Source organism: Pezoporus occidentalis, unplaced genomic scaffold (assembly GCF_034315485.1).
Source record: "Pezoporus occidentalis ecotype Australia unplaced genomic scaffold, CSIRO_AGI_Poc_V1 ctg972, whole genome shotgun sequence".
Taxonomy (NCBI): Eukaryota; Metazoa; Chordata; class Aves; order Psittaciformes; family Psittacidae; genus Pezoporus; species Pezoporus occidentalis.
Window position 1 is genome coordinate 2,739 of NW_026916339.1, and position 15,059 is coordinate 17,797.

Below are 15,059 nucleotides of genomic sequence, written 5' to 3' on the forward strand. Positions count from 1 at the left end.
ATTGACCCATGGAAACACTGACCCATGGAACCATTGACCCATGAAACCATTGACCCATGGAACCATTGACCCATGGAAACCATTGACCCATGGAACCAGGGACCCATGGAACCATTGACCCATGGAACCATTGACCCATGGAACCATTGACCCATAGAAACCATTGACCCATGGAAACCATTGACCCATGGAACCATTGACCCATTGAAACCATTGACCCATGGAACCATTGACCCATGGAACCATTGACCCATGGAACCATTGACCCATGGAAACCATTGACCCATGGAACCATTGACCCATGGAACCATTGACCCATGGAAACCATTGACCCATGGAACCATTGACCCATGGAACCATTGACCCATGGAAACCATTGACCCATGGAACCATTGACCCATAGAAACCATTGACCCATGGAAACCATTGACCCATGGAAACCATTGACCCATGGAAACCATTGACCCATGGAAACCATTGACCCATGACCCATGGAAACCATTGACCCATGGAACCATTGACCCATGGAAACCATTGACCCATGGAAACCATTGACCCATGGAACCATTGACCCATGGAACCATTGACCCATGGAAACCATTGACCCATGGAACCATTGACCCATGGAACCATTGACCCATGGAACCATTGACCCATGGAACCATTGACCCATGGAAACCATTGACCCATAGAAACCATTGACCCATGGAACCATTGACCCATGGAAACCATTGACCCATGGAACCATTGACCCATGGAACCATTGACCCATGGAACCATTGACCCATGGAAACGATTGACCCATGGAAACCAAACCATGACCCATGGAACCATTGACCCATGGAACCATTTACCCATTGAACCAATGTACCAAAGAAACATTGACCCATGGAACCATTGACCCATGGAACCATTGACCCATGGAACCATTGACCCATGGAAACCATTGACCCATGGAAACCATTGACCCATGGAACCATTGACCCATGGAAACCATTGACCCATGGAACCATTGACCCATGGAAACCATTGACCCATGGAAACCATTGACCCATGGAAACACTGACCCATGGAACCATTGACCCATGGAAACCATTGACCCATGGAACCATTGACCCATGAAACCATTGACCCATGGAACCATTGACCCATAGAAACCATTGACCCATGGAAACCATTGACCCATGGAACCATTGACCCATGGAAACCATTGACCCATGGAACCATTGACCCATGGAAACCATTGACCCATGGAACCATTGACCCATAGAAACCATTGACCCATGGAACCATTGACCCATGGAACCATTGACCCATGGAACCATTGACCCATGGAACCAGGGACCCATGGAACCATTGACCCATGGAAACCATTGACCCATAGAAACCATTGACCCATGGAAACCATTGACCCATGGAAACCATTGACCCATGGAACCATTGACCCATAGAAACCATTGACCCATGGAACCATTGACCCATGGAACCATTGACCCATGGAACCATTGAACCATGGAAACCATTGACCCATGGAACCCCATGGAAACCATTGGACCCATGAAACCATTGACCCATGAACCCATGGAACCATTGACCCATGGAAACCATTGACCCATGGAACCATTGACCCATGGAAACCATTGACCCATGGAACCATTGACCCATGGAACCATTGACCCATGGAAACCATTGACCCATGGAAACCATTGACCCATGGAACCATTGACCCATGGAAACCATTGACCCATGGAACCATTGACCCATGGAACCATTGACCCATGGAACCATTGACCCATGGAACCATTGACCCATGGAACCATTGACCCATGGAACCCCCCCATCCCCCCCATCCCCCCCACCCCCATCCCCCCCTCCCCCCCCCTCCCCCACCTTGGGTCCCAGCACCGCTGGTTCCTGGCTCAGCGCCGCCTCCAGCTCCCGCAGGGCCCCGCACAGGAACCGCCTCCGCCCGCGGTGCAGGGACCCGCTGGGGGGAGGGGAGGGGAGGGGTCACCCCATAGAACCCATGGGGGGGAAATGGGGAACCCAGGGAAGCACCCATGGGACACAGCGGCACCCATGGGATCCGGTGACACCCATGGGACCCGGTGACACCCATGGGACACAGCGGCACCCATGGGATCCGGTGACACCCATGGGATCCGGTGACACCCATGGGACCTGGGGGCACCCATGGGACCTGGGGGCACCCATGGGACCCAGTGACACCCATGGGACCCGGTGACACCCATGGGACCTGGGGGCACCCATGGGACCCAGTGACACCCATGGGACACAATGACACCCATGGGACCTGGTGGCACCCATGGGACCCAGCAGCACCCATGGGACACAGCAGCACCCATGGGACACAGCAGCACCCATGGGACCTGGGGGCACCCATGGGAACTGGTGACACCCATGGGACCCAGTGACACCCATGGGAACTGGGAGCACCCATGGGACCCAGTGACACCCATGGGACCGGGGAGCACCCATGGGAACTGGGAGCACCCATGGGACCCAGTGACACCCATGGGACCTGGTGACACCCATGGGACCTGGTGACACCCATGGGACACAGCAGCACCCATGGGACGCGGTGACACCCATGGGACCCGGTGACACCCATGGGACCCGGTGACACCCATGGGACCCAGTGACACCCATGGGACGTGGGAGCACCCATGGGACCCAGTGACACCCATGGGACCTGGTGGCACCCATGGGACCCAGTGACACCCATGGGACCTGGTGGCACCCATGGGACCCAGTGACACCCATGGGACCTGGCGGCACCCATAGGACACAGTGACACCCATGGGAACTGGGAGCACCCATGGGACCCAGTGACACCCATGGGACCCGGTGACACCCATGGGACCTGGTGACACCCATGGGACACAGGGACACCCATGGGACCTGGGGGCACCCATGGGACACAGGGACACCCATGGGACCTGGGGGCACCCATGGGACCTGGTGACACCCATGGGACCTGGTGACACCCATGGGACACAGTGACACCCATGGGACCTGGGAGCACCCATGGGACCTGGTGACACCCATGGGACCCAGCGGCACCCATGGGACCCAGCGGCACCCATGGGCGCCCCCCCACCTGTGAGCCACCGCGTAGTCCCGGCACTCCTTGACATCGGCCACGCGCTTCCCGCACCTAGAGAGGGAGCAGCACCCATGGGATACACACAGCACCCAATGCGCCCCATAGCACCCAATGCGCCCCATAGCACCCAATGCGCCCCATAGCACCCCATAGCACCCAATGCGCCCCATAGCACCCATGGGATACACACAGCACCCAATGCGCCCCATAGCACCCAATGCGCCCCATAGCACCCAACGCACCCCATAGCACCCAATGTGCCCCATAGCACTCAATGCACCCCATAGCACCCAATGCACCCCATAGCACCCAACGCACCCCATAGCACCCAATGTGCCCCATAGCACCCAACGCACCCCATAGCACCCAATGCACCCCATAGCACCCATAGCACCCAACGCTCCCCATAGCCCCCAACGCTCCCCATAGCACCCATAGCACCCAATGCACCCTTAGCACCCATAGCACCCCATAGCACCCAATGTGCCCCATAGCACCCATAGCACCCATAGCACCCAATGCACCCATAGCACCCATAGCACCCCATAGCACCCAATGCACCCATAGCACCCATAGCACCCATAGGACCCCAATGCACCCATAGCACCCCATAGCGACCTATAGTGACCTATAGCACCCATAGGGCCCCAATGCACCCATAGCGCCCCATAGCACCCAATGCTCCCCATAGCACCCAATGCGCCCCATAGCGCCCCATAGCACCCCATAGCACCCAATGCACCCATAGCACCCATAGCACCCAATGCACCCCATAGCACCCATAGCACCCAATGCACCCCATAGCACCCATAGCACCCAACGCTCCCCATAGCACCCATAGCACCCATAGCACCCATAGCACCCATAGCACCCAATGCACCCCACAGCACCCATAGCACCCACCCCCCCCTTACCCGCGGACGCCCCCCAGCAGCTCCTCGGCGGCCCCGTGCACCTCCAGCGCCTCCTCCCGCAGCAGCGAGACCCGCAGCGAGCCCCGCAGCGCCCGGCGCCAGAGCTGCAGGCACGGGGCCGCCGAGCCCAGCGCGCAGGGGCACAGCAGGAACCCCACTGCGGGACCCACAGGGGGCAATGGGGAATCGATGGGGCGGGACCCATAGGGGGCAATGGGGAATCAGTGGGGCGGGACCCATAGGGGGCAATGGGGAATCAGTGGGGCGGGACCCAGAGAGGGCAATGGGGAATCAGTGGGGCGGGACCCATAGAAGGCAATGGGGAATCAATGGGGCGGGACCCATAGGGGGCAATGGGGAATCAGTGGGGCGGGACCCATAGGGGGCAATGGGGAATCAGTGGGGCGGGACCCATAGAGGGCAATGGGGAATCAGTGGGGCGGGACCCACAGGGGGCAGTGGGGAATCAGTGGGGCGGGAGCCATAGAGGGCAGTGGGGAATCAGTGGGGCGGGACCCATAGGGGGCAATGGGGAATCAATGGGGCGGGACCCATAGAGGGCAATGGGGAATCGATGGGGCGGGACCCATAGGGGGCAATGGGGAATCAGTGGGGCGGGACCCATAGGGGGCAATGGGGAATCAGTGGGGCGGGACCCACAGAGGGCAATGGGGAATCAGTGGGGCGGGACGCACAGGGGGCAATGGGGAATCAGTGGGGCTGGACCCATAGGGGGCAATGGGGAATCAGTGGGGCGGGACCCACAGTGGGCAATGGGGAATCAGTGGGGCGGGACCCAGAGAGGGCAATGGGGAATCAGTGGGGCGGGACCCATAGAAGGCAATGGGGAATCAATGGGGCGGGACCCATAGGGGGCAATGGGGAAGCAGTGGGGCGGGACCCATAGGGGGCAATGGGGGGGACCCATAGGGGGCAATGGGGAATCAGTGGGGCGGGACCCATAGAGGGCAATGGGGGGGACCCATAGGGGGTAATGGGGAATCAGTGGGGCGGGACCCATAGAGGGCAATGGGGGGGACCCATAGAGGGCAATGGGGAATCGATGGGGCGGGACCCATAGAGGGTAATGGGGAATCAATGGGGCGGGACCCATAGGGGGCAATGGCGAATGAATGGGGCGGGACCCATAGAGGGCAATGGGGAATCAGTGGGGCGGGACCCAGAGAGGGCAATGGGGGGCACCCATAGGGGGCAATGGGGAATCAGTGGGGCGGGACCCATAGGGGAAGGGAATCAATGGGGCTGGACCCATAGAGGGCAATGGGGGGGACCCATAGGGGGCAATGGGGAATCAATGGGGCGGGACCCATAGAGGGCAATGGGGGGGACCCATAGGGGGCAATGGGGAATCAATGGGGCGGGACCCGCAGAGGGCAATGGGGAGGGCATAAAGGAAGGGAATCAATGGGGCGGGACCCATAGGGGGCAATGGGGAATCAATGGGGCAGGACCCAGAAAGGGCAATGGGGAATCAGTGGGGCGGGACCCACAGAGGGCAGGGGGGGACCCATAGAGGGCAGTGCATCAGTGGGGCTGGACCCATAGCGGGAAGGGGGTACCCAGAGCAGGCAGAGCATCAATGGGGCCCCCAGCCCCACATCCAGCCCGGACTCACGGAGGATCCAGCGCTCCATCACCTCCAGGGACAGGTACTCACAGGGCATCTGTGGGGCCCGCGTCACTGCAGTCCCGACCCACGTCTCCACCCCACATCCCCACCCCACATCCCCACCCCACATCCCCATCCCAGCCCCACATCCCCGCCCCACATCCCCACATCCCAGCCCCACATCACCACATCCCCATATCCCCAACCCACATCCCCATCCCAGCCCCACATCCCCACATCCCCCACCCCACATCCCCACCCCACATCCCCACCCCACCCCCCGCCCCACGTCCCCGCCCCACATCCCCATCCCAGCCCCACATCCCCATACCCCATCCCCACATCCCCATCCCCACATCCCCATCCCCACATCCCCATATCCCACATCCCCCATCTCCACATCCCCATCCCCACATCCCACATCCCACATCCCCCATCCCACATCCCCATCCCCATCCCCACATCCCCATCCCCACATCCCACCCCCCATCCCCACATCCCCACCCCCCACCCCACATCCCCACCCCACATCCCCATCCCCACCCCCCATCCCCACACCCCATCCCCACCCCACATCCCCACATCCCCATCCCCACATCCCCATCCCCACATCCCCACCCCACATCCCCACCCCACATCCCCATCCCCACCCCCCATCCCCACACCCCATCCCCACCCCACATCCCCACCCCACATCCCCATCCCCACCCCCCATCCCCACACCCCATCCCCACCCCACATCCCCACCCCACATCCCCATCCCAGCCCCACATCCCCACATCTCCACATCCCCATCCCCCCCCCTCACGCTGTCCGAGGCGCAGGGGCTCAGCAGGGCCGCGGGGGCGCTGAGCAGGCTCAGGTCCCGCTCCCCCCTCCAGCGCTCCGCGTCCTGGCTCCGCCGCAGGAACAGGGGGTGCAGGGAGCGCAGGGCCCCGCTCAGCGCCTGCGGGCACGGGCGGGGCCGTGGGGCGGGGCCGTGGGGCGGGGGGGGGTGGGGCGGGGGGGGGGGGGGGGGGTGGGGGGGTGGGGGGTGGGGGGGGGGGGACCTTGGTGTGGGGCGCGAAATCCTCCATCAGCTTCTTGAGGGGGTGCTCGTAATCCAGCACCAGCTGCGCCACGCGGGGGAAGGCGGGATCGCTGTGGGGAGGGGGGAGGGGATGGGGCGGGATGTGATCATCATTGATCATCATCATCATCATTGATCATCATCATCATCATCATCCATCATCATCATCAATCATCATCATCATCATCATCCATCATCATCATCATCATCATCATCATCATCCATCATCATCATCATTGATCATCATCATCATCATTGATCATCATCATCATCATCATCATCCATCATCATCATCATCATTGATCATCATCATCATCATCATCATCATCATCATCCATCATCATCATCATCATCATCATCATCATTGATCATCATCATCATCATTGATCATCATCATCATCATCATCATCATCATCATCATCATCATCATCATCATCATTGATCATCATCATCATCATCATCCATCCATCCATCATCATCATTGATCATCATCATCTTCATCATCATCATTGATCATCATCATCATCATCATTGATCATCATCATCATCATCATCATCATCATCATCGATCATCATCATCATCATCATCATCATTGATCATCATCATCATCATCATCATCATCATCATCATTGATCATCATCATCATCGTCATCATCATCCATCATCATCATCATCATCCATCATCATCCATCATCATCATCATCATCATCCATCATCATCATCATCATCCATCATCATCCATCATCATCATCATCATCATCATCATCATCATCATCATCTTCATCATCATCATTGATCATCATCCATCATCATCATCATCATCATCCATCATCATCATCATCATCATTGATCATCATCATCATCATCATCATCATCATCATCATTGATCATCATCATCATCGTCATCATCATACATCATCATCATCATCATCCATCATCATCATCATCATCCATCATCATCATCATCATCCATCATCATCATCATCATCATCCATCATCATCATCATCCATCATCCATCATCATCGATCATCATCATCGATCATCATCATCGATCATCATCATCGATCATCATCATCGATCATCATCATTGATCGTCATCATTGATCGTCATCATTGATCATCATCATCATAATTCATCATCATCATCATCATCATTCATCATCATCATCATCATCCATCATCATCATCATCCATCATCCATCCATCCATCCATCCATCCATCCATCCATCCATCATCCATCACCCATCATCCATCCATCCATCATCCATCCATCCATCCATCATCCATCACCCATCATCCATCCATCCATCCATCCATCCATCCATCCATCCATCATCCATCACCCATCATCCATCCATCCATCATCCATCCATCCATCCATCATCCATCATCCATCCATCCATCCATCCATCCATCCATCATCCATCATCCATCCATCCATCCATCCATCCATCCATCATCCATCATCCATCATCCATCCATCATCCATCACCCATCATCCATCATCCATCATCCATCATCCATCCATCATCCATCATCCATCATCCATCCATCCATCCACCCATTCATCCATCCATCATCCATCCATCCATCCATCCATCCATCCATCATCCATCATCCATCATCCATCCATCATCCATCACCCATCATCCATCATCCATCATCCATCATCCATCCATCATCCATCCATCCATCCATCCATCCATCCATCATCCATCCATCATCCATCCATCATCCATCATCCATCCATCCATCATCCATCCATCATCCATCCATCCATCCATCCATCCATCCATCCATCCATCCATCCATCATCCATCCATCATCCATCCATCATCCATCCATCATCCATCCATCATCCATCCATCCATCATCCATCCATCCATCCATCCATCCATCATCCATCATCCATCCATCCCATCCCTCATCCCCCCCTCATCCCCGCGCTCCCGGTACCCGCTCCCGGTGCTCAGCTCCCGGGCGCACTGGTAGAGCCCGATGAGGATGCGCCGCTCCTCGACGCGCGCCAGCAGCACCAGCGCCGACACGAAGGTGACCACCAGCTCCAGGTAGGCCTTGGTGAGCTCATGGTTCACGTGCTGCCATAGGGACACCCCAATACATGGAGGGGGGGGGGTGGCCCCCAAACCACCCCCACCCCACTTTGGGTCCTCCCCACTTTGGGTCCCCCCCAACTCACGATGTCGAAGAAGCATTGGTTGGCATCGATGGTGTTGAGGAGCTCATAGACGTGGTCCTGGACATGGGGGGCACCGTGGGGCTAACCCGAACCCTAACCCTAACCCTAACCCTAACCCCCCCAAACCCTGACCCCCATTGTGCCCCCCACCCCGGCTCACCCTGAACTCCAGCAGGTCCAGGAAGGAGAGGTAGAAGGGTTCCAGCGCCTCCAGGATGGCCCCTTTGGCCCTGTGCAGTGGGGCCAGGAGCTGCTGTGGGGCGGGCAAGGGGGGCACAGAGGGAGGGGTGATTTGGGGCGGGGGGGGGAGAGCACCATGGAGGGGATGGGGAGCCCATAGGGATGATGGGAACCCCATAGAGGGGATGGGGAAACCATAGAGGGGATGGGGACCCCATAGGGATGCTGGGGACCCCATAGGGATGCTGGGGACCCCATAGGGATGCTGGGGACCCCATAGGGATGATGGGGACCACATAGAGGGGATGGGGAAACCATAGAGGGGATGGGGACCCCATAGGGATGCTGAGGACACCATAGGGATGCTGGGGATCCCATAGGGATGATGGGGACCCCATAGAGGGGATGGGGACCCCATAGGGATGATGGGGACCCCTTGGAAGGGATGGGGACCCCATAGGGATGATGGGAACCCCATAGGGATGCTGGGGACCCCATAGAGGGGATGGGGAAACCATAGAGGGGATGGGGACCCCATAGAAGGGATGGGGACCCTATATGGATGATAGGGACACCATAGAGGGGATGAGGACCCTATGGAGGGAATGGGGACCACATCGGGATGCTGGGGACCCCATGGGGGTGCTGGGGACCCCATAGAGGGGATGGGGACCCCATGGGGATGCTGAGGACCCCATAGGGATGCTGAGGACCCCATGGAGGGGATGGGGACCCCATGGAAGGGATGGGGACCCCATAGGGATGCTGAGGCCCCCATAGGGATGCTGAGGACCCCATGGGGATGCTGAGGACCCCATAGGGATGCTGGGGACCCCATGGGGATGCTGAGGACCCCATGGAGGGGATGGGGACCCCATGGAAGGGATGGGGACCCCATAGGGATGCTGAGGCCCCCATAGGGATGCTGAGGACCCCATGGGGATGCTGGGGACCCCATGGAAGGGATGGGGACCCCATGGGGATGCTGAGGACCCCATAGGGATGCTGAGGACCCCATGGAGATGCTGAGGACCCCATAGGGATGCTGGGGACCCCATAGGGATGCTGGGGACCCCATAGAGATGCTGAGGACCCCATAGGGATGCTGAGGACCCCATAGGGATGCTGGGGACCCCATAGGGATGCTGAGGACCCCATAGGGATGCTGGGGACCCCATAGGGATGCTGAGGACCCCATAGGGATGCTGGGGACCCCATAGGGATGCAGAGGAACCCATAGGGATGCTGGGAACCCCGTTACGGCCATGGGGTGCCCCCCCTCACCACGCTGCCCCTCAGATCCAGCTGAGGGAACCTCTTGCTGATGACCCTGCCGGGACCCTCCAAGGCCTTGTCACTGAGGCAGCGCGGGCGCCGCGTGGGGTCGGAGCAGGTCTGGGGGGGGGGGGGGGGTCCCCGAGGGTCAGAACCCCCCCAACCCCCCCCCCCCAACCCATCCCCCATCAACCTCGGTCCTTCAGCACCAGCAGCCCCCGTGGGGCAGCCCCATGGGACCCCATTGGTCCCCATGACCCCCAGCCCCATTGGTCCCCCTCCATCTCCATGACCCCCATCCCCATTCGACCCCCTTGGTCCCCCCCAGCCCCATTGGATCCCTTTGGTCCCCCCCCATCCCCATTGGATCCCCTGTGTCCCCATGACCCCCATCCTCATTGGTCCCCCTCCATCCCCATGACCCTCATCCCCATTGGACCCCTTGGTCCCCATGACCCCCATCCCCATTGGATCCCCTGCATCTCCATGACCCCTATCCCAGGTGGGGCAGCCCCATTGGATCCCCTGTGTCCCCATGACCCCCATCCTCATTGGTCCCCCTCCATCTCCGTGACCCCCATCCCCATTGGAGCATCCCCATTGGACCCCCTTTGTCCCCATGACCCCCAACCCCATTGGATCCCCTCCGTCCCCATGACCCCCATCCCCATTGGACCCCCTTGGTCCCCCCCAGCCCCATTGGATCCCTTTGGTCCCCCCCCAGCCCCATTGGACCCCTTGGTCCCCGTGACCCCCATCCCCATTGGATCCCCTGTGTCCCCATGACCCCCATCCCCATTGGACCCCCTTGGTCCCCATGACCCCCATCCCAGGTGGGGCAGCCCCATTGGATCCCCTTGGTCCCCATGACCCCCAATCCCATTGGATCCCCTCCATCTCCATGACCCCCATCCCCATTGGATCCCCTCTGTCCCCATGACCCCCATCCCCATTGGACCCCCTTGGTCCCCCCCAGCCCCATTGGATCCCCCCCCCCAGCCCCATTGGATCCCCTGTGTCCCCATGACCCCCATCCCCATTGGTCCCCCCTCCATCTCCATGACCCCCATCCCCATTGGAGCATCCCCATTGGATCCCCTTGGTCCCCATGACCCCCATCCTCATTGGTCCCCCTCCATCTCCATGACCCCCATCCCAATTGGAGCATCCCCATTGGATCTCCTCCCCCCCATCCCACATAGAACACCCCCATTGGACCCCCTGGGCCTCCACGACCCCCATCCCCCTCAGACCACCCCATTGCACCCCATTGGCTCAATGGGGGGGGGGGTACCCCCCTGTACCCACCTTCTTGATGTGGTAGATGCGCACCAGGACCCCCCGGCCCCTCTCATTGAGCAGCGTCAGCTTCTCAGCCAGCTTCAGCTGGTACCTGGAGGGCAGCGCCATGGGGCCAGGACCCCCAACACCCCCCTTGGGACCCCCAAAACCCCCTTAGTGCCCCCAACACCCCCTTAGTGCCCCCAACACCCCCTTAGTGCCCCCAACACCGCCTTAGTGCCCCCAACACCGCCTTAGTGGCCCTACAGCCCCTTTGGTGGCCCCACAGCCCCTTCGGTGGCCCCACAGCCCCACTTCCCCTTCCTGCTATGGGGCAGGCCCCACGTGATGCTGCCACCACCCAGTGACGTTGTCACTGGGGGGGGGGGTGGGGGGTGTCCAGGGCCCCACGGCATCACCCAGGGCCCATAGGAGGCCCCTATGGGGCGATGCAAGGTGCTAGAGAAGGACAAAGGGGATGTATAGGGGCATCCGGACCCATGGTGCCAACAGCAAGGGGCCCTATCGCCCTGCCAGGACCCATATAGCATTGACCAGGACCCACATAGCATTGACCAGGACCCATATAGCATTGACCAGGACCCATATAGCCCTGCCAGGACCCATATAGCATTGACCAGGACCCATATAGCATTGACCAAGACCCATATAGCATTGACCAGGACCCATATAGCATTGACCAGGACCCACATAGCATTGACCAAGACCCACATAGCATTGACCAGGACCCACATAGCATTGACCAGGACCCACATAGCATTGACCAGGACCCATATAACCCTATCAGGACCCATATATAATGGACCAGGACCCACATAGCATTGACAAGGCCCATATCGCCCTGCCAGGACCCACATAGCATTGACCAGGACCCATATAGCATCGACCAGGACCCCTATAACCCTTCCAGGACCCACATAGCATGGACCAGGACCCCTATAACCCTTCCAGGACCCACATAGCATGGACCAGGACCCCTATAACCCTTCCAGGACCCATATAACCCTTCCAGGACCCACATAGCATCGACCCTTCCAGGACCCCTATAACCCTTCCAGGACCCACATAGCATTGACCAGGACCCCTATAACCCTTCCAGGACCCCTATAACCCTTCCAGGACCCACATAGCATTGACCAGGACCCCTATAACCCTTCCAGGACCCATATAGCATTGACCAGGACCCCTATAACCCTTCCAGGACCCACACCTCCCTGCCCATCTCCATACCACCCTTCCAGGACCCTTCCAGGACCCCCTTTTATCCCCTGCACCCCACCCAGGACCCCGTTACCATAACAACCCCTTTGGCTCCGCCCCCTTTCCTCCCACCCCTCCCATACGGCGCCCCCTAGCGGCCGTTACCATAGCGACGCGCGCGGTGCCTCCGGGCCTGGTCCCCTTCTTCCTCCTCCTCCTCCGCCATGGAACCGGAGGCTCTGGTTCAGTGCCCGTTCGAGCCCGGACACCGGGTGCGGAGCTGCCGCCTGCCGTACCACCTCGTGCGGTGCCAGCGGGTGAGCGGGGCACCGGAGGGTTGCTTGGTTTGCGTGCGGCCTGCAAGGCCTCGATGTGCGGCCTGCAAGGCCTCGATTTGCGGCCTACAAGGCCTCGATTTGCGGCCTACACAGCGAGCTGGGAGCGGCGGCTGCGGTGCGGGCGGGGAATGACAATGCCGCGGAACAAGGGGAGGTCAGAGCCCTGCGTGCGGGCAGGAACAGGCCCGGCTTCCAGGAGGGGTTGGGGAAGGACCCGTTAAAGAGTGGAGGGGAGAGGGAGATGGGGACGGCAGGATGCCCATGAGCCAACGCTGTGCCCTTGTGGCCATGGCGTCATGGGGTGTGTTAAAGGGGGGTGGTCAATGGGTCGAGAGGGGTCCTCCTTCCCCTCTGCTCTGCCCTGGGGGATGATTCCTCAAAGCCATGCTTAACTCAGTGTTGTTTCCCTCTGCGTTTATCCTCTAAAGTTATACATATTCATAAGGTCGCACAACACGCCTAGACAGCAACTCTCTGCATCAATAGGACCAAGAGTCTGCTTTCCTTATCAATAGCTGATCAATAGGACCAAATGTCTGCTTTCCTTATCAATAGCTGATCAATAGGATCAAATGTCTGCTTTCCTTATCAATAGCTGATCAATAGGATCAAATGTCTGCTTTCCTTATCAATAGCTGATCAATAGGATCAAATGTCTGCTTTCCTTATCAATAGCTGCTGATCAATAGGATCAAATGTCTGCTTTCCTTATCAATAGCTGATCAATAGGATCAAATGTCTGCATTTCCTTATCAATAGCTGATCAATAGGATCAAATGTCTGCTTTCCTTATCAATAGCTGATCAATAGGATCAAATGTCTGCTTTCCTTATCAATAGCTGATCAATAGGATCAAATGTCTGCATTTCCTTATCAATAGCTGATCAATAGGATCAAATGTCTGCATTTCCTTATCAATAACTGATCAATAGGATCAAATGTCTGCTTTCCTTATCAATAGCTGATCAATAGGATCAAATGTCTGCTTTCCTTATCAATAGCTGATCAATAGGATCAAATGTCTGCTTTCCTTATCAATAGCTGATCAATAGGATCAAATGTCTGCATTTCCTTATCAATAGCTGATCAATAGGATCAAATGTCTGCTTTCCTTATCAATAGCTGATCAATAGGATCAAATGTCTGCTTTCCTTATCAATAGCTGATCAATAGGATCAAATGTCTGCATTCCTTATCAATAGCTGATCAATAGGATCAAATGTCTGCTTTCCTTATCAATAGCTGATCAATAGGATCAAATGTCTGCATTCCTTATCAATAGCTGATCAATAGGATCAAATGTCTGCATTCCTTATCAATAGCTGATCAATAGGATCAAATGTCTGCTTTCCTTATCAATAGCTGATCAATAGGATCAAATGTCTGCTTTCCTTATCAATAGCTGATCAATAGGATCAAATGTCTGCTTTCCTTATCAATAGCTGATCAATAGGATCAAATGTCTGCTTTCCTTATCAATAGCTGATCAATAGGATCAAATGTCTGCTTTCCTTATCAATAGCTGATCAATAGGATCAAATGTCTGCTTTCCTTATCAATAGCTGATCAATAGGATCAAATGTCTGCTTTCCTTATCAGTAGCTGATCAATAGGATCAAATGTCTGCTTTCCTTATCAATAGCTGATCAATAGGATCAAATGTCTGCTTTCCTTATCAATAGCTGATCAATAGGATCAAATGTCTGCATTCCTTATCAATAGCTGATCAATAGGATCAAATGTCTGCTTTCCTTATCAATAGCTGATCAATAGGATCAAATGTCTGCATTCCTTATCAATAGCTGATCAATAGGATCAAAT

At 57.0% G+C, this 15,059-nt stretch overlaps 1 protein-coding gene across 1 annotated transcript; it reads right to left on the bottom strand.

Annotated features, from left to right (window-relative positions):
• Positions 1-1,890: 1,890 nt before the first annotated feature.
• On the bottom strand, positions 1,891-10,390 carry LOC134157566 (nck-associated protein 1-like; the record flags this gene model as incomplete). The annotated part of the gene is made up of 10 exons (XM_062606641.1): positions 10,385-10,390; positions 9,104-9,196; positions 8,944-9,000; positions 8,700-8,842; positions 6,721-6,811; positions 6,480-6,617; positions 5,678-5,726; positions 4,042-4,198; positions 3,122-3,178; positions 1,891-1,987 (listed from the first exon to the last, which is right to left on the bottom strand). Coding segments are annotated over exons 1-10 (888 nt in total), but the record flags the coding sequence as incomplete, so codon positions are not given.
• Positions 10,391-15,059: the final 4,669 nt, after the last annotated feature.